Below are 22,362 nucleotides of genomic sequence, written 5' to 3'. Positions count from 1 at the left end.
GGGGGGGGTCAACAGTACTTTTACAGACGAGGACAAATCAGTTTGTCTCACACCCAAGTTGGATTTGACTTCAGAATCATCCTGAGAGAACCAGAGAGTGATTTCTATTTAGACATATACCTGTTGTACACGGAAAAACCCTGATAACATTTTCCTGGTGACATGACAAATGTCAGTGTGAGTCAGCATGCAGAGGCCTGTTCCGACTTGTGAGTCACTGACACGAAATGTATCCATAGTCATATCTACTACTCCTTTCTTCCCTTCTTCCATTTCCTTCTTTTAAAGCAAGCTCTTATTAATCTTCTACAATCACGCGTTAGTTTAGCGAGTCCTGTAACTGATAACTGGACTACAAAATGGCGCTCGTGATTCCAATGGAAGTTGCCGTCCCTGCAGGATTTCAGCTCTCCCCTTTCAGGAGTCTGCAGGCTCGTTGGCCGAATGTGGCGGTGCCTCCTCTCTAAGCCAGCCTGCTCCCTCATGCGGTCTCCACATCACCAGTATTTGGTTGGTTTGACATTTTTGCTGCTTTACAATACTGATGCAGCCGACCTCCACACCCCGTGCTTATCTTTTGTAAATAGTAAAGTTTGTTTAATTAAAAGGCAACGTTCATTGGCACTTAAACTTGGCTTGTGCCACACACTTTGAGCTCACTAGTGCGTACGGCAGTAATACGGAGAGGTTTTGTCTCTTGCTGGTTTGCTTCCTCTTTTTGTGATCCACTGCACACGTGTATAATTAGTGCCTCCTCCCACGATTGTCATGCTAGGGGAAGGGTTTGAAAAGTTTGACAAATATTAAAACTCATTACACAAAGAGTAATACATTTACTTTTAGTGCTACTTAAAAAGTCCAGGTTCACAGTTTTAAAGACGTTGTAAAAAACAGACATTTACAAAGGTGGTCAATGAGGGAAACAGGATGTTTGCAGTACCGTGGTTGGCCACAAGGAAACAAGACTAGAGCACCTTGGGGAGGCTGTACTTAGACACAGTGGTGATGCGAGCTAAAGGCTAATTTTATATAAGAAGTTATTAGAAAGACATGCATATACAGTGATATCTAGCAGAATTAAAACAGATAAATCTGCACACCGTTTGAAGGGTTTTTATTTGCTGTGCAACGTGTCTTCAGACTCGGGACTACAAAATGCTAACGTCAACTTGCTAACATGCTGATGTTTAGCAGGTACAATGTTCACCATATTAGTTTAGCGTGTTTGCATGCCAATATTTGCTGGATTGCACTAACCTGAGGCTGATGGGAATGACGGTAGTTTTGTAGGGATTCGGTCATAAACCACAGTGAAGCGTTTTTGACCCGATGATGGCGCTCGATGAAAAAGTTAAAAGATCATCAATGTTATTACAATTCCTCCTGAGGGGGACGTGAATGTGTGAACCACAAGTCGTGGCAATCCGTCCAAAAGCTGTTGAGACATTATAGGTCGACTGATTAACTTTCAGCACCCCCTCCCCCCTCCCTCCCCCCTCCCAGGCCTGCCCTGCTGGTGTTGGTCTGAATGAATTTAGGGAGGAGGACGTACAGTACAAGTCCTCGGGCCACACACAGGGCCACTGACAGTCATAACTGCCGACTACGGCTGCCTCCAACTGAATAAGTTATTTGTTCCATAGCGTGCCACTCCTTCTACAAACAGTGACTCTGTATCTTTATGTTCACAATGACGGGCAGTGTTGAGCCTTCTGACTATTACTGTGCTACTCTTTCCCGTATATCTTCTTCTTCTTTTTGGGGCCTTCCTTCCTTCCTTCCTTTCTTTCTTTCTTGGTCAGATCAGACTGTCCTGCATTCCTGACATTCCAGCTGCGTATGTTAAAAATTCCACCCGGCCGCTGTGGACTCAGAGTACATCCACATTAACAAACAGTCTCTTCCACTCCTTTTTTTCCATCCCGCTATCCTTCCCCCACCTCTCCTCTACCAACTCGTCTACAGCTGGTCTGCACCGGACGAGGCAGACGTGGCTCCACCGCCAGGTTCACCCTTACCTCCCCCTCTCCTTCCCTTTCTTTCTCTGGCCTTGTCCGAGCGGGGGAGTCAGACTGAGCCCATTGACAGCCAGTGTGGAAGGCCTTGAGACAGGGTTTTATACATGGGGCAGCGGTGTAAAAGGAGATAACACACAGTCTGATACACAAAAGACTGAGCTTATCTGGGACGTGCATTCTTTGCCACAACAGGGAGGAATGGATATGATGGTTTGCACACAGGAGGGTGTGAATGAACCACGTACAATAAGGGATTATTGACCTTATCTAGGGAGCTTCAATATTACGGAAATAGATGAATAACAAAAGACAGATGAGATGCAAACAGGTAGAAGCAGCGCACTTCTGTTGAAGATGAAAAACAAAATAAAGACCATTATGATAGAGAGTGGGTCAAACCTCTGTCCCTGCTTCGAGCCCACTCATATTTAGGGGAATCCTAAATAAGGCGACATGATGAGGTAGGCCGGAATTGCAGATTTGCATTCTGCTGCTGCGGCTGTGTGAATGGAAACGTGATGATTAAACGTTTTACATACATTACTCCAGGTGCATTCCTCTGCTGTGGGTGTGGCCCGGTTGGAGAGCGTTCACTGCCCCAGATTGTAGTCTGCAATATAGACTGATCATTTTAGACATGGGAATTGGGAGAAAGACGGGGAAAGGGCGGTGGCTTTGGCAACACACCGATCACAGCGCAGGGAGCCTCTTCTTATGCTCTGCTGCTGGCTGTTTGCAGGACTATCTGACTTTAACCCTGAGATTAGTACAAATAAAAGGGTGTGGGCTGTTTTACTTGCTAAGAGTAACAGCTGAATGCCAGTCTGAACTCACGACATCCTGGGAGATGGTAGCGTGCGGTATGAGGCCCGTAAGCCTGTCCTCGGGCAGTTTGTGCCATTTTGTTTGAAAGAACTGGATTTTTTTCTTCCCCCCCTAAATAAACCTTCATAACACATACCTTTCTTTTCCCATCCACCCTTGACAAGGCACGCAATAGGAATGAAGGGTGTAACCCAAGTTGAGCAAGATGGCTACATTTCTGCAAATGTAAGCAATAAAATGTTTGCCTGGATGCAGGACAAATGACACATGTAGGGAAGACGATTTGCATTTTCAACCGACGCCCTGTCATTGCACATGTGATCCTCATTGACAAGGGTGGCTTATGTCACACTCCGGGTTGCAATGGCACAAATGCAGCTCGTGACACAGTCTATTGCGCATTCCTGTCAGCACACTGAACTCTGGCTGTATAATTATGTAAGACCAGCTCCACCGTACACTACAAGCAAGCTTTGCCCCTCCTGTCCAATATCTCAGAGACAGATTGCTTATACATTACTGCACTTTGCTTTTAAAAAAGGTTTTATAGACGTGTAAAAGACGGTGTGTATATAAATGCGTTGAGGGGACACGGAGGCCTACATACTTTGTTACATCACCTGCTTTAAGTCTCAACATAATATGCTTGTCTTTATCTTTCATTTGAAGAAAGAGCTGCCAGATGACTGCTGGTGTCACTGCATTTCTGAGGCCCTATAGTTATCTTCCTGATTTTCACCTATCCCCTACTTCAGCACAGGCTTTTTCCTTGGCCTATAATGAACTCAGCAAATTTGAAGGGGCTTTGAACGCCGACACTTTCTAACACGTTTAGACGACCTGAATGCAGACTTCACACTTCAGCCTATAATACAACATTTAACTGTTACGTGCTCACAAATGACTGAATGAGTTATCTTAAGGCTAATGTAATAAGACATCCGTGAATCTTTAAGCACTGAAAACATGATGTCTGTGGGCATTTCCTGGCTCTGCTCTTCCTTTGTGTTAATTTAGACACAATTCTGACTTTTTTTTAAGCACATTTCAAGCATCTCTTTAGCTGCCATCAGCCTGCATGTGCAGATACTCCATGCAGCATATTAACAAAGCCTCACTGGGTCAATCATCTAAATGTTGATTAAATGTTTGCAAGAGCTGGGAGGTTGTGGTCACATTTCTAAATGTGCCCATAATTCACAGCAGGTCCTCTGTGTCAGTGGGCCTGGACGATATGATACATGACACATAGACAGGCCTTAAACCAGAACTCCTATAACCCCCAACTGTATATCCTCCGCAATCTGACGACGCAGATGTCTGCAGAAAGCTGCCGCTGTAACGCAGAAATCAGACCTGAAGAGATGGATTTTACTTGAATAATGTTAAGGACTGCTTTCCCAGTTGCCGTCTCAACGCAAACTGGGTCATGAAGCCGCCACAGGCTAAATCAGACTGACAGGAAGAAGCGTTTAGCCAGCAGAAACACACAGACAGCCTCGCAGCCAGTAAATACGCCCCACCTTGACCACCGGCCGGGTCGCTCCTGCTCGGCCAACCCATCTGGACGGTCCAGCGGAGTTCAGGCTGCCCCGCTGCTCCGGCGGAGTCCTGGACCTTCACCAGGGTGTGTCGTGGAAAACGTGGATCTTGAGGTATTTAAGGATGTAAAACCTTAAATCTTCTTTTGAGGCTTCGCGAGGGAGTCTACTTTTCTTAGCGTCGCAGCAGCAGTAGAGAAGGCAGCGCAGGACTTCAGCCCCTTTTACACAACTCCTGCCCCATTCCCGCCCCCCCCTCTCTCTCTCTCTCTCTCTCTCTCTCTCTCTCTCAAATTCACACACTCCCAACTCAGGCGCACACCGGCTTCCCACTCCGATCAGCTGGCAGCGTAATGACGTAGCAGCCACGAGAAGCGGGCGTCACAATCTGCACGGCTCTGACGTTTCCACGCTGCGTGCAGCCCACGGTGGACAGCAGGACAGACCTGTTATAGATAACAATGCACGTGGGTCTGCGCAAAGATAAAGGGAGCTTTAACTAGCAGCTCAGTGCTCAGGGTGTTTTTAAGCGATACCGTATAAATGATGGTGTGGTCATAAATGTATGTGTAAAACAGATTTAATAACAGCTCTATGAGGATGTATTCCTTTAAAACAAGACAGTTTAAGTTAAGTCTGACCATAAAGAGTGTCTCAGTTGGAGCTCATTAAAAGGGAGACCATGTTCCTCCTGTAATAACTAAAGTTTGCTGACATCAGCTAATGTTAGCCACCACTAGCTACTGGTCAGACCAAGTACGGCTGTGTAGCCACAAAATCCCTGTTAACTGAGCAATTTTATTGCTAATGAACTAAACATGTCGTTTGTAAGAGAGAGACGTGACCAAATGAGTCCTGTTTCATTTATCTTGAGGCCCTCTGTGTCAAAATCTTGTGTTAAGGCTTCCATTATTTCAGTTTTGTGCTTCCATGTTGCATATTTATGAATTGATGTGTTTAATTAATGTATGTGTTCCTCGGGGCCCCAAAGCAGATTAATCTAGCCATGTTCAGAAACATGGATGACGTCAGCTTCCGTGGTCGACATCACACGTGCAGGTTAAATACTCCTCTGCTGCTGATTTAGCTGTGTTGAAAGTCTCGGGTAGAAAGAAAATCATGAAATGTCAACATTTAATAGATTCAGGATGAGTTTTCTGACAAAGCAGCCGTTAAGTTTTCAGTTTGAACCTGCAACTAATCGCACAAGCATTGAGATGTGTTAAGACAGCAAATGAGTCTGCAAACGGCCTCCGGAAGGATCAGCAGGTCAAGGTGAACGTGTTGACGCTCACACACAGGCCAGTCCCGTTTTGTTCTGTCTCTCTCTGGCCTGTGAACCGGAGCTTGTCGCACTGTAGCTTTAATAAGGTTGCTGCAGTTTGAGAAGCTGCTTCTTTACTGTCACGTGACGCACTGAGCTCACGCAGCAAATCCTCATCGGACCAAACCAAACCCGCTGTCTCATTCGTCCTGTTTTATAACAACTTTATCAATTTTTTTGTCACTCAATATAAGAGATTTTAAATACGATTTAGTAAAAAAAAACATCAGTCTGACTGATTTGGATGCTGTTTCTGTGAAAATGTCATTCACTTCATTTTCACCTTCATTGCCATCTGATTCAACAGTCCTTATTAAGTCATTATGAATCATTAATCATTATCATAACAACAATAGGCATTATTATGTAGGATCAGTATTAGAAATATAAGAAAGACGATTCATCATATGTGTGTTGTTTGGTATGCGTAGCTTATTGCCTCTAAAAATGTGCCCTTTGCTTTGTCTCACATAGCCTGCTGTGCACATATTTGGGAATCTTTTATAAATAGCTCAACAGTCAAATAGTTGGTTAGGGTTTAAATGTCTGTGGCGAAATGTGTTTACTAATTCGACGTCAAATAAGCCCAAAGAATTAGCTGTGCTCTTCGTTTTTAACACTTCACCATGTAAGATGATGTAACTGCTCTCTGAAGATTGTATGTCCTACTGCTATTCATATCTAGAGTGACTGGAGGTGTACCAGTAAGGTTAAACCCATAAACTAAACCCCCTCCCTTCACCCTGATTGGATTAAAATTTATAAGGCTTTTATGTACAAGTTCCCTCCAAACAAAATCTAATTTGGCGTGTGTTGCAGAAGCTGTTGTTGAAAACGGTCTTGCAAGTAGATGAAAGTGCACTTACTGCAACTCAAGATCTGAGTGTGTGTGTGTGTGTGTGTGTGTGTGTGTAAAGATGTCTGCACCAGATGGAGGAGCGTGCGAGTCACACCGTCACACCGTCAGTGGCTATCAAGGGGCATAGTTGAAAACACATGAAAACTGAATTGTGGGTCGTGTGAAGAGTTAGAATAGGTGTAAATGTGTTATACCTGTACAAACATGTGATTTTGTTATTGTGACATCCTGTCACTCTTACAGTAAGACGTCCTTAAACAAACACACACACACCCGTATTATATTTGCGTCTCACTGTGAACTTTGTCACTACTGCATAAATAAATGGTACGTGTCCTCTCTGACTCAGCATCATGACTTGTTTTTTTTTTCTTCCTGTAATTCTTCCTGGAAGAGCTCAGATATGGGGTGGGGGGGAATGCAGAAGCAGGACAGACTTGTTTGAGACTATTCGTAGCGCTGGTGGTTGAGTGTTTTAATAGCAAGACAGAACACAGCAACCAAGTTTAGTTTCCTAATTAACAGTAAGGTTACATTGTGTGTAATACTTTATAGGTAATAAACTCACCGTGTGTGTGTTTGTTTCTGTGTGTGCATGCATGTGACTTTGTACTGAGGAACTAGTGGGGGGGACTGGATTCTATGGGACAGGAATAGGATGGAAACTCCCTGGGAAATACCAGGCTGCGTGCTATGGATGTTGTCAGAGGCGACATATGAAAACCCCATGCAGCGATTTAAAAGAACTTGGTTTCACAAATAGCATTAAGTTCCTTGAACATCAGTAACACATTAGCACTCAGCTGTGTTTCAGGGAAATGTTTTATTTTTATTTTGATACAGTTATAAAGATACTAATAATAGGAAAAAAATGTCCGGAGATTAAACAGTGTATCAATAGTACAATATTTAACACTTTTTAAAAGGAGGGTGGTGTATTTGCCATGAAATTGCCTATAAAGCTGCAATAATCAATATGTTTATGTCATGGATCACGTGACCACTTGTATAAAAAAAGGTTTGATTGTAGTGACAAACCCAGAATATTCTTTAGCACCCGACTTAACAGTTGTCCTATGCTCCACAGAGCTTTACTTTATACTTTTATAGTGTTGTTTTTCATGCAGGCAGCTGTTTACAGTAAAACAAAACACACCTGCTCAGCACCAAACATGAGACAGACACAGTTAGTTAACTAGCAGGTGGACATAGTGGAACATTTAGCAGCTAAAGAGCCACATATTTCCATCAGCACTTGGTGGACCAAATGAGAGCGAAAAGGAGAGTGCATATTGGACTTAAATTCATCAGCTGGCCAGAAACATGACCCCAAATGAATGCTGAAGTTGCTCCTTATATATTTACTGGATGTGATGACAACTAAATCACTTTTGCATTTGCAGCTTGTTTTTGCTGCACCCATGTGGCCTACGACTCAATTATTGCAGGTTTAAATGTGATTGAAGCGAGACTATGGAACTTTAAACCAGTAAACAGTGAACTTTATCGAACAATAGCTAACATTAGCCACCATCTACTTGGTCATACCAGATCAGCTAAGGCTGCTTTGAGTGTAGTAAATAGAGCTACAGTGCATTTTCTTTAATTGCTTATGAGTTTGCATCTTCATTTGTAAAATAATATTGTATTGTTTCTCTTTTTGTAAGTTGCATAGTCTCATTTTGAACCTTTGCAGACCCTAACTGATTCCCTCAGAAGCAAATGTCATGATAATAATGAAATAGAGCAGAAGCTAAATATATCATTGTAATTCTTCCTTGTGGACTGCAATTGTTTCTTCTTTGTTCTTTATTATTGTGGCTGTAGTTCAAGGTCAGTTTTCTTCTGTCCAGCTCACTCAAAGAACTCATCAATGACTGACGGACCACTGCCAAAATTCATCTGAGGCCTTAAAATAGTTCAGACCAACAGCTCTCACACTGCTCTGGTTTCATCTGATGATCATGTGTTCTTGCTTGTATTGATATATCATTTCACAGTGACAACAGGAAGCCTGCAGTGGAACTGTTCAGTTCGGATGGATCGAGTTTGTTTGGTGCCCACTAGAGGGCTTCAGTGTCTGTAGAGTTGTCCCAGTGATGGGTGACGTAAACATCACTTGTTATTTACCCCCAGTTATTGATGACTAACCTAGATCAAGCTCAATAACTAGACTGTAAAAATAAAAGTATGGACAAAAAACATTTATAGCAAAGAAAAAGGATGAGAAGGGAGGGGAACTGACATGCTTTTTAAACTTCAAATTAAAAAAGGCAAAGACATATGGGACAACATTCTGTAGAAACAAAAGATCCAATTGGATTGTAATTAATCCAAAACGAATGTAATGAATCCAAGCAGTCTGAGGTGAGCCAGAGACTAATGACACTACTTCTATGATGAGTTACTACAACTCGTTGATGCTGTGTGATCATTTGGAAGAGGCAGACTTTTTATTTGTATGCACTGATTACAATCGTATTGCTAAATCATTCTATAGATATTCCATAGCTGTGTGAAATGTCATAGGTAAAGTAACAATAATGTCAGGAAGTAAAGTGACATTTTTTTATTAACCTGACAAAATTACGTTCTTGTCGGAAGAAAAGAAAAGAAAAGGCAACACTGTAGCTTCTTTACATTCTATTAGAATGTAAAGAAGCTACATTGTATCAGAATGTAACTTATTTACATTCTAATAGAATGTAAAGAAGTTACATTGCATCAGAATGTAACTTCTTTACATTATAATAGAATGTAAAGAAGCTACATTGTATCAGAATGATTCTATTGAAGTTATTCCTTTTTTGAAATGTTTTAGACGAGTCACTAATCACTTTAAAATAGTGATTATAGCTGATTTAATTTACAGACATGAGATTAATCTTCTCATGTCACTCTCTTTATACAATGATATAAATTCATCCCCGTTTTATTGATATCTTACGAAATTACTTATATTATTTTTCCTGCAAAAGTCCAGCAACATGAGTGTTTTCGCTTGTTACATGCATACTGTCTTTTCAAATAAACTTCCATCTTCACAGGAAACAACTAAGGTTTAGGCCAGGCATGCCCAAAGTCCGGTCACACATGAATGCTTACATTTGGTTACATTGCTATTCGCTGTCATTGAAAATAGAATGATTAAATAACAATGTATGTATAGGCTACTTGTATTGTTTAAAATAATGTCAGCAGGGACTGTTGACCCTTGGGCATTTTCACATTATCAAATCTGGCCCTCTTTGAAAAAAGTTTGGACACCCCTGTTATAGGCTTTATAGAGCTACATTGTGGTTAAATGTATTTATATCTATGTTTGTTCAGCTTCTGTTTGTATTTGTTCTGTACTTAGACATGTGTCACTCGTCATGTCTTGACGTATTTGCTGTGACAACATGGCACAGTACAGGATCTCGTGGCGCAACGGTAGCGCGTCTGACTCCAGATCAGAAGGTTGCGTGTTCAAATCACGTCGGGATCAATCGTTTGCTCAATGGTGGTGTTATGGAGGTAGTCTGAAGGCGCAATCCAGACATTATAGATCACAACATGTGTTGCTGTCAGTACATTTCGGCCATGACGGTCACATCATAGGCATGAAGTAGAGTTTTCTTTTGTCATAGGTTGTAAAATGGTTTCCGGTTATTTATTCAAATAATAATTATTTAACGTGTTTTTTTATTTTCTTGTATCCGTTTCCAAACATTACATCTTAAATGAATGAAGAGAGCGTATAGCTTTGTCTGCAACACGTTTGCATTCACACATCTTCACGTTTATCCTCTCTGAGAAGGTGTGTCATGTTGCCATGGAGAGGCGTCGCAATGCAGCAGTAAAGCGTGATCGTGGAAGTGCGTGTCCCGGAACAAACTACTCTAAATTATCAGAGGTAGTTACAACATGCAAAGGGATATTATACCACGGGAAATAAAGCGGCTTCACTCGGACTAAAGCGGCCAATACTCGCTGGATCAGCCCCGCTACTTGTGCGTAAACGAAGAGGTCTCGGTGTCTCCGTTACATTTGTTCTGAGACTAAACTTGTTCAGCTCGCACAGACCTGTTCACCAGCTCTGTGCGTCCAGACTACATCATGCCAGAAGACAACGACTGTAAGCTGCTGCAGCCACCCAGGAGCTCTGACAATAAAACGAAGAAGAAGAAAAGAAAGAAAGTAACTGCTTCCACCACAGAAAATACAGGTAAACAGTTTGTTGTGTAAGAAGAAGTATTTAGATCCGTTCATTACAAGGAGCACTACACCTACTGTATATACAAATAACACATTACAAGTAAAAGTCAAAAATACGAAAGCATTTTCAGTCAATTAATATTATATTTCAAAAGTAAAATAATGAATTGTGTAGGAAAAGGGCCACAGTCAATGTTGTATTACAGCTTTAATTATTGCTAATACATTACTGATCACTGATGTTGTATTTGGTTGAGGTGGAGCTAATTTTAACTACTTTATTCACACTTGGTTAGTTTATCTGTTACAATGCATCATATTTTTTAATCGATGTTCAATTTAATAAAACCAGAAACTACAAGTGTCAAACAGATGAAGTGGACTAAGAAACACAATGATTGCCCCTCAAACGTAATGAAGCAGAAGTCTTAAACAGCGTAAAATAGTAATACTCAACTAGATGTCAGTTACATTCCACCATCGGTGTAAAGTAACAGATGATCAATCCCTTTTTAAAAAAAAATGCTGTTGAGGTATCAGCAAAAATTAGCAATAAAAAAGCACCATTCTTCACAATCTATGACTTTACAAAATTATAAGAGCATTGAGAGTGAAACAAAGGAGTAAAGATGTGGGCCAGAAAACCAAAACAACTGTAAAGTCATGAGATAAATAATCCTAAAAGTAGAATTTAAAAAAAAAAAAAATTCTTAATTTTCTTTCAAGAGTTGAGAGACAGGGATCAACATCCTCATTCATCGCCGTCACAAAAATTGAGTAATAAAAAAATGGTCTAAAAGCAGGCCATGAAATATATGTTAATAAACATAATGAAAAACCTTTTGGCCAAAATCTCACTCACAGCGGGCATTTATAATTAGTCATGCTACAGACTTAACGAGCACAGACTGAACCAAGAGTTGGAGAAACAATAATTTGAACTGACCCTAATGCGTCATCGCTTTGGCAGTTCAAACCAAGGCCACTGTAATTGTACACAATGTAAACACAAGTATAAGGGTCATGTGGTGCTGTCGTGGATTCTCTACGGGGTTGAATAGGTCAGAGGGAATAGGCTCCCAGTGTCGCTTCCCCACACTGTCCTATTACAGCTCAGTACTGTAAACCAAGCCATCAGCCTTCCAGCTCCAGAGGGAGTCATTAGTAATCTAAACCCTCAGCTTTGTTTGGCAGTGAGCATGAACCTACATGTTATGTCCCCCCTCCCCCTACAGAGAAACCTCAGGCTGTGTCTTTGCCCCCTGAGACCTCGCCTGTGTCCCTGCTGCCCCCACAGAGTCCAGGTCAGCCCCGAGGCCAGCTGCCCAAGCTCAGAGCATCCGGTAAAAAGGACGGGGAGCGACTCGCTGGCAGCGGCCGGAGGAGTAAAAAACACCCCATGGATTCACCAGCTCTGCTGACATCTACAACCAAAACCAGCGGCCTTGGGCCACTCAGCGCCCAGGCCAGGGAGAGCCTTAGATGGGAGGGAGTGCTGGAGGACCCCCAGGCTGAGGAGAAGAGGCTGGAGCTGTACAGGGCCAACAGGCGGCAGCGTTACATTGCACACAGAGACACTCTGTTAAAAGAAACCCAGGGTGCCTTGAGACAGACTGTTCCTTAAGAGAGAGGAAAGAAAAAGGCTACTGTCACTACTGCATTTGAGCACAGACTGAATTAAATAAGCAAGTGAGAGCCTTACGCTGTTCATCTCAGACAGTTTAAAACAGATTTAGCAACAATGTGCCACAGAGTGAAGATCTTTGGGGGCCAGTAAGAGGTTGCACTGAAGAGAAATCAAGCATGTTGCCAATTCAATAGCCTTAAAAGCACTCGATAGAAATGCTCTCTCTGTCGGGTATAATAAACTCATATCCGCAGTGCCTCGACTGTCCATGGATGAGGACAGGACCTGCTCCTGGTCAATGGACCTGTTACAACTTAATAAAGGATTAGCACAGTTTATCACCTGATTCTAAATGATGTACACTTCCACAGAAGACGCAATGTTGATCTTTCAGTACTGAAACCCAATCAGGATCACTGAACCCCCCCCTCACATCTGCGTGTCCACAGGTCAGTGTGGTAGAGGAGGGTTAAATCCAAAATACCCAGAAAGCCATCCACCAGAGTGGGTGTGGATCCTAGTAAGACTTGAACGGGACTGCTATGTTAAAATGCTGTCCTACTATCTAATAAAATATCTTCAAAAGCTCAAACTGTTCAGCACATTGGTCGACCTGCTGTACCAGCGATCAAATGTGCAAAGTCCTAAATCCAGCCATGGTTATACCCTTCTCTCATTCTACTTATGTCTTGCACTCTATACTGTAATTTAAAGACACTTTAAAAAGAGAAAATCTTCTAAAAGACTGTAAAATAAATCTTAGAAACACTACCACTGCTGGAAGGTAGATGGCAGAACAAGCATGTCCCCTGAGTGAATAATATTCTCCAACACTAAGTTAATGAATGCAAAAAGAGACGGTACTATTGTGCCTGAGAGTTTTTTTTTTATGCATGAACAAATTCAAACAAAATAGACAACAAAGTTTAAATGACAATTACATTCCCATTATTTCTCCCTGGGCATCAGAGTTCACTTTGCATTGATAACAAAGCTGTTACTAACAAGAGGACTGATGTGCAGCACTGTGACTGAGAGGCAAAGAACATCCTTCACTTAAACTCCTCAGGAGAACAAAGCTGATACTTCTTCCCTCAAGAATACATAATATGCTAAATTACTTATTGTCACAATGTTTTTGAGTGCAAAGTAAGACTTAAAGATGTTCCCTGTAGATACATTAACACTTTAAGCTGTTACTTAACAGTATAATGCAATACTTCAAGAGAAGTGAGGTTGCAGCAATATCAGGGCAGTCAGTGTTCCCTACTGCGAGCAGAGAGATGGAAATTATTTTACATTTAGCTTCAAGAGCGGAAGGCAACATGTATGACGATTTATACCAGTGACAATATACATTTATGAATGTTGTTTTTTTTATATAATTTTCTGCATGAATGTGTTGATTAATTTGTCAGGTACCGAGTTTGTTTAACTAACCCAAAAATATGAGTTTCTTGTCTGGTTATTTTTTCCATTAATACTTTCTAAATTCATTATCCAGAACTTGTATTATATTATGATGTAAATGATCTAAATGCTGCTAAAAAAAAAACAAAAAAAAAAACTTCATGATTTCTGACAAGTACAAAATATAAGCCTTCAGTTCTAAAATATTCTGACCGGTACTGGCCTTGAAAAGTCTGCATCAGTTGAATACAGGAAACCGAGGCATGCTGTTGACAGGAAGGGAGAGTGACGCTCAAAGTAAACATGGAGATGTGAAGTAAAGACAGCGACAGACCAGCACAGAGACAGAGGGGGGTAAGAGGGAAAAAACGCAGCATTTCCTTTGTGAAGGTTTTGTCACACTGCATTTGTGTGCGGTTTGTCGAAGGCCTATTGTTCCCTGTTGGTGTGTTTTGTTACCGTTGCCTATTTCAGCATCTCTGCTTCAAAGAGCTGAGCACTCCCCCTCTGTTCTCATAATCCCCCCTCCGACTCACCGACCGGACCACGTACACGGCCGCAGTGGGCATTAAGGCCACTTGTGTTTTTTCCCAGCAGCCCCAGGCATTGTACACCACCTTTTAAAGATTAACAGCAGAGAACATCCCGAAGCATCTTAACTGTGACGTCTCCGGACTGTCACTGAAATATCCCTTGAGACATAAAGCCATGAAATAAATTCAACAACTCTGAAGAAATTCTAGGAAAAAAAAATATCAAGATTGTAAAAAGAAGTCCCAAAAGCTGTCTGAGGTATCTGTTGTTTGCATGGGGGAGTCCCCCTCACCTGAACACTGAGTGTATGACGCACAATTTACATCTAATACAACAGTGTAAATATAACCTTCACTATAGATTGTGTGAAGTCTGTCTCTTCTGAATCACACACGTTAATCCAGGTCTTCAAACTCTCAGTGAGAGAGGTGGTGACAAAGAGACGGATGGATGTCAACATCGTACGGATGACGTGTTGAGCAGAAGATTAGAGGAAAGTCTAGATTGGGACAACTGCAGCCAGCTCAGGTCATCTGATCTGTCACGGAGAGGAAAAAGAGAGAACTTTACATGGATTTACATCCTTTCATGCACTAATTAGCCCCAGTTTGTTCATCTCATGTATTGCCATTACATTTGCATTTGAGTCACAGACCTAATTTCTTTGGGTAACTGGGGGCAGCAGAAACACTGCTAGAGGTCCATAAACATTATAAGATACTTTGTGCCCCCTTGTTTGTTTACTGTAAGTAAAACTCTCTACATCTTTGTGATCCCAACCAGTCATCCATCATTTAGACGTTGGAAAGAAAGAAGAACAGAAAGGTTTTGCATACTCAGCCTCTTTCTTCGTGATGACTTTTCCTGCTGCAAACCTCTCAGCCACTGCAGACACTGCTGGGTCGTAGTTCAGGCTCGCTGCCGCTATGACCTCATCATTCCTACAGGTTACAATTTTGATTTAATCAAACATACATATTTTAACTTATATTCATTCGGGAGTTACATGTTTTTTTTTTGTCAACAGTAGCTGTTTTTTTCAACTTACTTGATGTACAATGCCAGGAACTTCCTGTCCTCAAAGGCTCCTTTCATTACAATGTCCGTGTATCCCTCCCCATAGCCTGCACACAACCAGAATGAAAACATGAGTTACATTTAAGGGAGATAAGTGGAAAAATCATCAAGGCGGGATTTAGTGTCTATAGTTTGCGCATGCAGTGAGTTTGTCACTGTTGCTCTATTATTAAAAGGTCCAGTTAGTGAGTTAATTGTTTACTTAAATCTGAAAATACAAACATGAACATAAATATCTTCAAATGATGCTGTACATACTTTATTTTAATTAGGTCCAAACAATATTAAGAACAAACCATTTTCTTACATCTAACATCTGCACATGTTGGGGGCTGAGGTTCTGTGTGTGTGTTGGGGTCTGTGTGTGTGTGTGTGTGTGTGTGTGTGTGTGTGTGTGTGTGTGTGTGCCCACCTGCATATCGGATGGTTTTACCCAGTAGGACGGTCCAGTAAAAAGGAACTGAGCTGAGCTCACTTGATTTATCCAGCATGTTCAGAGCCGCTATCCTCCCTTAGAAACAATGAAATCAAGTGTTTACATTTAGCTGGAAATAAAACTAAACAACATATATAGTATTTTAAATCCAAGCCACAATCTAAGTCTGTCGTCTCAGACTTTGTGACCATATTGACATTGTTACTACATTACCATGAGCTTGGGCCATCTGCCAGTGTCCGATGTTGACCAGCCGGTTCTTGGCCATCGCCAGGGGGAAGGTGGCCAGGTCGCCCCCACAGTACACACTGGAGATGTTGGTGCGCATGTACTGCAAGAGGGAGATACTGTCACGTCTCGCTCTGATCTAATGTCATGTTTGTCTTATTTCCAGTCATTTCCTGCTTTATTTTGGTACAGTAAATTTTGTCTCTTGCTTTAGATACTTCACTTCCTGCCCTTGTGTGATTGTCTGCCCCGCCATGATTGTTTTCACCTGTCCTTCATCAGCCCCGCTGTCACCTGTCCCTCGTTATCACCCTTTCACTGTGTATTTAGTCTGTGTGCTCTCCTCTGTCTGTGCCAGTGTGTCCTTTCTGTTTTAGTGAGTGATTCAGCATTTTTGTTCCTATCATAGTAGTGTAGTGTGTTTACTTTGATACCTTTTCCTTTTTCTGGACTGGCTTTCCGTGACTGTTTGTCACTGTGATGAATACAAGCTGATGATTAATAGTACACAACATACTGATGAATGTGAGGAAGTGCATGTTTGTTGACACTACTGTTGTCTTTGAGGTCCTAGAAAAGCTGCGTGAATCTGTTGTTATAGAATCGATGAGAGGTTGTGTGTTGAGAATGAAGGCACAGAACGAGATCTATAATCAGGTGAACAGCTGGTTGTTAGCTCACCTTGTCGACTGTTACAAAGTTCTTTGAGTCGGTCAGTATTTTGCTGCCCCGCAGGAACTCGGAGTTTGGTTTGATGCCTGGTGGACGAAAGAAAGAGGACAAAAGTGGTTGAGTGTGTTTTGTAGGAATATTGTTTGTTGTTGAGACGTTTATTGCTTATCAGATATGTTTTTGCGTCAATTAGAAATACAAGTACGAGAAAGTTTTTAAGCGAAAGTTTGACATTTTGAGAAATACACAGAAAAAAAAGATGCATCTCCATATCTGTCCAGTAAATATGATAACACGTTAGCTTAGCTCAGCACAAATACTGGAAACAGGCTGAAGTGACCCTCTCTGTCCAGAGGTATCTGCTTACCAGTACCTCAAACATAGTTACTGAAAAAAAACATACTGGTAATACAATGTACAATAGGCATTCTTTAATGTTCGTGAGACATTTCACTGTTTTTATTAAGTGATCGTACGTTACAGAAATGTCTAATAATGTAAAGACGTTCAAGAGTCATAAAGCGAATGAGCATAATATGAATACATTGATTGTATTGAGATGTGTAAAAATGTCTGCATTGCACTCACCAATACCAACAATCAAAGCATCTGCTGGGATAACTTTTCCACTTTTAAGCACAACCTCCTTCACCTTGAGGAAGAAAGGACAATGAGACAGATGACAGGAGGAACCGAGAGTGCTCAGATTTTTATATTTTACTCTCTTTACTGATGTTCAAGTCTGAATTTGAAGTGATAAAACAAATTGGCACAATGTGTATTTTCCCCACTTTACCTTGCCATCCACACCTTTGATCTCCGTGACGTTATCATTCATGTAGAATTTCACATTATTTTCTGACAGCATCTGTAGGGACAGCAGAGTTTAAACTAGAAGTAGCTGAAAATAAAATGAATGCGAGGATATAATACAGGACTCTCTCTTTCTCACCGCCAAGGTGACTTTTCCAATTTCACGACCCAGTGTGTTCTGGTACGGCAGCTCACTGCTGCCGATCACTGTGACGCTGGAGGCTTTGTCTATACAATAAGATGCAACTTCCATACCTGAAAACATAATGTCTTTTGAAGGTGCAGTCGAGAATATAAAGTAGACAACAATCAAATGGAAGCAAAGTGTATAACAAGAATAAAATACGACAAAATACATCAATAAATAATGTGGTTTGAACTCCATTACATATTACAATGAAGTATAAAAGAAATATAAAGCTTTATACTTTTTTATCATTGCCCTTGTAAAACATGAACAGACCCATTTCACTCTGAAGGATAAGTAATTTAAAGGAAAAGTATAAAGCTTTATATTTCTTATTACTCTCTGTTAATGATCTAACAGTATATTTATTGTTGTAATCCGTTTTATTTTCATATTGTTGGCCCAATAACCTTTTACTGCCTTTTGTAGGTTTTGGACGTCCATAAAACTGCTGAATAGGAAACTGTTAAGTCTTTTTCTAGATTCTGTTTTTATTTCCTACACATCACCAGTCCAGACAAATAAAAATAAAATATATGCATATTCTGCATACTGCAAACACAGTACCGACAAAAGAGGTTCCCACGAGGACAACGTTGCAGCCCAGACAGGCTGTGTGGATTTGCCGGGCGTCCTCTGGAGTCTCCAACATCCTGACATTGTCCAACTTCATGCCGGGGACATCCAGACCCTTCGCTCTGAAGGACAGGCCATGACTGTTTACAAGCAATGCAGTGCAGTGTAGTAGTGCTCCAACAATGACCACTTTTCCCTTTTAAGGTGCAGTTATCTGCTGTTGGTCATTGTTGCAATCAAGAGAAATGTGTCTCAGCCCCGTTTCCTGATAGCAATCAATCTTAGGAGGATTTCTTAAGAACGTTTCAAGAAATACTCTTGAAGTTCCACAGAAAGCATTTTCACCAAAGCAACAATAAAGAGTGGAGGAGTGCACACCGCTATGAGCCTTGATATCAGCTGTCTGTGGATCTGAAGATGCAGCAACAGCTTTATAATTCATGTTAGAAGAAGCTGCTTGGAGCCCCTCGGTCACAACAGGCTGATAAGAAATTGCAAACGTGAACTCTGTGCTTTCGTTGTAATGATACACTCCCTGATGTTTTTAAAAGTTAAGATGAAATGAAAAATGTCTTTTCAACCCTTTTAGATCACATCCTTGATCATATTGCGAACCTATTTAACAATATATGAAATTAAATTATACATTTTTTTTATTTTTTTGTCAAAATCTAATCATCTTTTCTCCCTGTAAAACCTGATATGATGTGCTTACGTAAGTTTGTACCAACCAGTTTCAACCAAAAATATCTTGACATCCATCCATTGATCATATATAATACAATCATGTCTTATCTAATCTATACAAACATTTGCGTTTTGAGGCCACGATAACAAAATTGGGAAGTACAGCTTAAAGTCATAATATATATGTTTTATGTATTTGTTACAATTTCCATAAGGGGTGGCTGCCTGGGGGCTTCAGAAAGGCTCAGGCGGGCCCTGGTTTCAAATGAAACACTTGCACACACATGTTTGTGTGTGTGTGTGTGTGTGTGTGTGTGTGTGTGTGTGTGTGTGTGTGTGTGTTTGTTTGTTTGCACCTGCAGCCTGTTGAGATGAGAAGCTGGTCATAGCTCTGAACTGAACCGTCATCAAATGCGACTGTCTTCATGTCTGTGTCCACTGACACGGCCTGCAATGTGTTGCACAGTTCAAATTACCAAAATAATCAAATTTAGACTGTAGTCACAAAAAAATGCAACTAGACTAAAGATGTGAGTGGACAGGAGATGGAGAAGGAACTCACTTCTTTCCGGAGCCACACCTCGATGTCGTGCTGATGGAAGAACTCCATCCTCCTGAGCAGAATACTGTCGTTCTCCACATTCATTACCTGTACAATAGGTGACGGTAGTCAACAAAAAAAAAACACATTCATCACTAAAATGTTGGTGTTCGTATCATCTCATTCAGCCCGCAGCACCTTGCTGAGTCGTGTTTTGTCGTAAGGTAAAAGGTCGTCTCTGGTGACCATGATGATTCTGCCGCCAAAGTTTTCCTGCCGCAGAGTCTCAGCGCAGATCAGCGACGCAGCTCCTGCGTCCACAGAGTTAATACTATCACACACACTGAGAAATTGTATTACTGACATTCATTATATTATTCATTCATCTCTATTCATCAGTGATGTTTCCTGTCCACTCCCACGTTCAAATATATAAACATACCTATCATTTATTGTGTAATTATTCTTGTTACAATTATTATCCATGTATCTTACTGTTCATCTATGTAGTACACCTAGTCGTTTATAACATACTTGTACATGGATTCCTGTATTTTACATACCTGTACGTAACTGTGAGTTTATATAGATTCACGATAGTAATTCCCAATACTCTTCTATGCAGTGCCAATGAAGCACCTCACTATGTCAATACAAGACAATGTACAATATCTACCAGACTTGCACTCACCATGTACATTATATAAACATAAAAATAACAATTATATTTAGAGTTTGAGTGTGGTATGTTTTTTTGTTTTAGTCCAGTTTTATTTAATATTCTAGTTATTCATGCTTACAACAACTTTAAAATAGGGCAGATCAGCATGTTATAAGAGTAATATAGTAGTATAGTAATATAGTCTGCTCAGTAAATGACTAAATGCAGTAATAACAGTATGGCTGCAACAAACGTTTTCATCATTGACTAATTTTTTTTGCAATTAACTGATTAAACTGATTACTGTATAAAATGTCAGGACATGTCTGTGACATATGCCCAGAGCTCACACACACACACACACACACACACACACACACACACATATATACACACACACTTATACAAAGACATTCAGAGTGCTCCCCACTCACCTCCTCCCAGCAGCAGAACAGTGTGAGTAACTCCTGCTACTGCGGCTCCCATACTCTTCACTCTTTTGTCCTGCTTGAGAGTCTGAACCATGTAGAAAACATGAACATCATATAACCCATCAACAGAAATAATTATTTACATACATGGTACACATGAACCCATTTATCATATGTGCTGATTTAAACACTAAACCGAGTAAATTCACAATGACGTGATGAAACAAGAAGCACCATGACGTCAGAGGAAACAGAGAAGTTAACTGTTTACTGACCTTTTTGTTTATAGACACATACACTTTGCGGTTTTGAATTTTGACCTTCAAAAGAGAAGAAGACAAATTAAAATGACAGTAAAATGAGAGCAGATGTCCGTCTGTCTGTCAGGTGTGTACCTTGTGGCAGGGTAAACAGTCCATGCCCGGGAACTCCTCCAGATCTCCTGTGTGGACGTTGAAGCAGGCGCCATGCCACGGGCAGCGCACTGTGTTGCCTGAAATAACCCCTGAAGACACACGCGAACACACACACATCATTGACATGTGCTAGTGTTAAGAAAGGAAGCTATAATTTAGGACAAACTATTAAACTGCAGAACACATTGAAAATGCCGTATTTCTATTAACTCAAATGATTTCTATATTTCAAACTGTGATGTGTGCTTTACATTAAAGCTGTTTTATCTGCCTAAACTTATAGCTCCGACAGATGAAAGCATTCGATCCTCATAGATTCAGTGTGTTCTTCCTCAGAAAATGGCCAATCAAGGCACAATATTAAAATACAAAATCTGTGCAGATGAAACATAAAAAGAATATGATTAAATGGAATGAAGGTGTCTAACCCCTAACCCTAGCCCTAACCCTGCTCCTCTGTGCTCACAAACTCACACCGTGTGCCTCTTTACCTTTACTGAGTGGAGCTCCATAGTGCGTACACTGGTTACCAATGGCACTGTATTTGCCCTCGCTGTGTGTCAACAGCACGCTGTGATGTCCCACTTCAACCTCCATCATCCTGAGGTAACAAACACACACACACACACACACACACACACACACACACACACAGATACTGCACTAAGTTTTCCACCCAAAGTACATTTTTATTCAACTTCAACTGCTTTAAATTAGACAATTAGTAATGGTGTGTAAACAGCTTGTCATGTTTGTCAGTGAGACAGGCTTGGTTTCATATATCTGAGGCTGTCATAATTCTTTGATTTATGGTGCATAAATCATTTTATATATCAGTAATACATAAAGCACTGATGTATAAATAAAGACAGGTTTTAGGTTGCCAGGTTGTGAACACCTGCCCTCCTCCTTACTGTCCATCCTGCAGGTCTGACTCCAGACACACCACCTCAGTCAGCTCCTCTGATGTGTCCTCTGGATCAGAGTCCGGAAGCTCCTCACGGGCTGAACACATGCACACGCAAGAATACGCGCACACATGAGCGTGCACATATGCACACATATTTCAAAGGAATTTAAAGGGGTTAAACAAACTACATCAGCAATAATGTAGGTTTCCTAAACACAGATCATTAAGACAATCACAAAACTCCCAATGATTAAACAGCTGTTAAATTCAGTGAAACATTGATAAAGTAGGCCTATACCGGACTGTTTAATGTATGAATATTCAGGCAGGTTACTCACACGGTTTGGTCACAGACATGTCAGTGATTCAGTTGTAGCACCACAAAGATATAC

General features: G+C 41.0%; 2 protein-coding genes, 1 long non-coding RNA gene and 1 other non-coding gene across 5 annotated transcripts in view; 2 read left to right on the top strand and 2 right to left on the bottom strand.

Annotated features, from left to right (window-relative positions):
- The window catches only part of LOC116389132 (uncharacterized), a 6,746-nt gene extending 2,125 nt beyond the window's left edge, over nt 1–4,621 (bottom strand). Inside the window, exon 1 of one of the 2 annotated variants that reach the window (XR_004213097.1) lies at nt 1,258–4,621. This is a non-coding gene — a long non-coding RNA (uncharacterized LOC116389132). The remainder of the gene's footprint in view (nt 1–1,257) is intronic. The other variant, XR_004213098.1, reaches the window with a different exon arrangement.
- Nucleotides 4,622–9,982: 5,361 nt separating this feature from the next.
- trnaw-cca (transfer RNA tryptophan (anticodon CCA)) lies at nt 9,983–10,054 on the top strand. The gene has a single exon. It is a non-coding gene; the product is annotated as a tRNA-Trp (tRNA).
- A 380-nt stretch (nt 10,055–10,434) lies between these two features.
- On the top strand, nt 10,435–16,458 carry LOC116388843 (protein LIAT1). The gene is made up of 2 exons (XM_031857094.1): nt 10,435–10,774; nt 12,000–16,458. The coding sequence occupies exons 1-2, from the start codon at nt 10,666–10,668 to the stop codon at nt 12,386–12,388; spliced, it is 498 nt and encodes a 165-aa protein (XP_031712954.1). The 5' UTR covers nt 10,435–10,665; the 3' UTR covers nt 12,389–16,458.
- Nucleotides 13,267–22,150, bottom strand: LOC116388844 (apoptosis-inducing factor 3-like). The gene is made up of 18 exons (XM_031857095.1): nt 21,975–22,150; nt 21,552–21,661; nt 21,040–21,149; nt 20,920–20,964; nt 20,648–20,729; nt 19,751–19,863; nt 19,574–19,660; nt 19,368–19,459; nt 18,316–18,446; nt 17,701–17,816; nt 17,545–17,616; nt 17,337–17,400; nt 16,758–16,834; nt 16,062–16,179; nt 15,825–15,923; nt 15,384–15,459; nt 15,172–15,276; nt 13,267–14,873 (listed from the first exon to the last, which is right to left on the bottom strand). Exons 1-18 carry the CDS (start codon nt 22,121–22,123, stop codon nt 14,789–14,791), a joined length of 1,731 nt encoding a protein of 576 aa, XP_031712955.1. The 5' UTR covers nt 22,124–22,150; the 3' UTR covers nt 13,267–14,788.
- Between the last annotated feature and the right edge of the window lie 212 nt (nt 22,151–22,362).

The sequence above is a fragment of the Anarrhichthys ocellatus genome, unplaced genomic scaffold (genome assembly GCF_004355925.1).
Source record: "Anarrhichthys ocellatus isolate YVR2014 unplaced genomic scaffold, GSC_Weel_1.0 scaffold18, whole genome shotgun sequence".
Lineage (NCBI taxonomy): Eukaryota > Metazoa > Chordata > Actinopteri > Perciformes > Anarhichadidae > Anarrhichthys > Anarrhichthys ocellatus.
This window is presented reverse-complemented; position numbering and strand designations above follow the sequence as displayed.

Excerpts from the sequence above, each read along its gene's own strand:
- LOC116388843 (XM_031857094.1), top strand. The coding sequence starts at position 10,666 with ATGCCAGAAGACAACGACTGTAAGCTGCTGCAGCCACCCAGGAGCTCT. Across the intron at positions 10,775-11,999 it reads TTCCACCACAGAAAATACAG|AGAAACCTCAGGCTGTGTCT; the intron begins GTAAACAGTTTG and ends CTCCCCCTACAG.
- LOC116388844 (XM_031857095.1), bottom strand. The coding sequence starts at position 22,123 with ATGTGTGCATATGTGCACGCTCATGTGTGCGCGTATTCTTGCGTGTGC. Across the intron at positions 21,662-21,974 it reads TCAGACCTGCAGGATGGACA|GATGATGGAGGTTGAAGTGG; the intron begins GTAAGGAGGAGG and ends TTGTTACCTCAG. Across the intron at positions 21,150-21,551 it reads TGGAGCTCCACTCAGTAAAG|GGGTTATTTCAGGCAACACA; the intron begins GTAAAGAGGCAC and ends GTGTGTCTTCAG.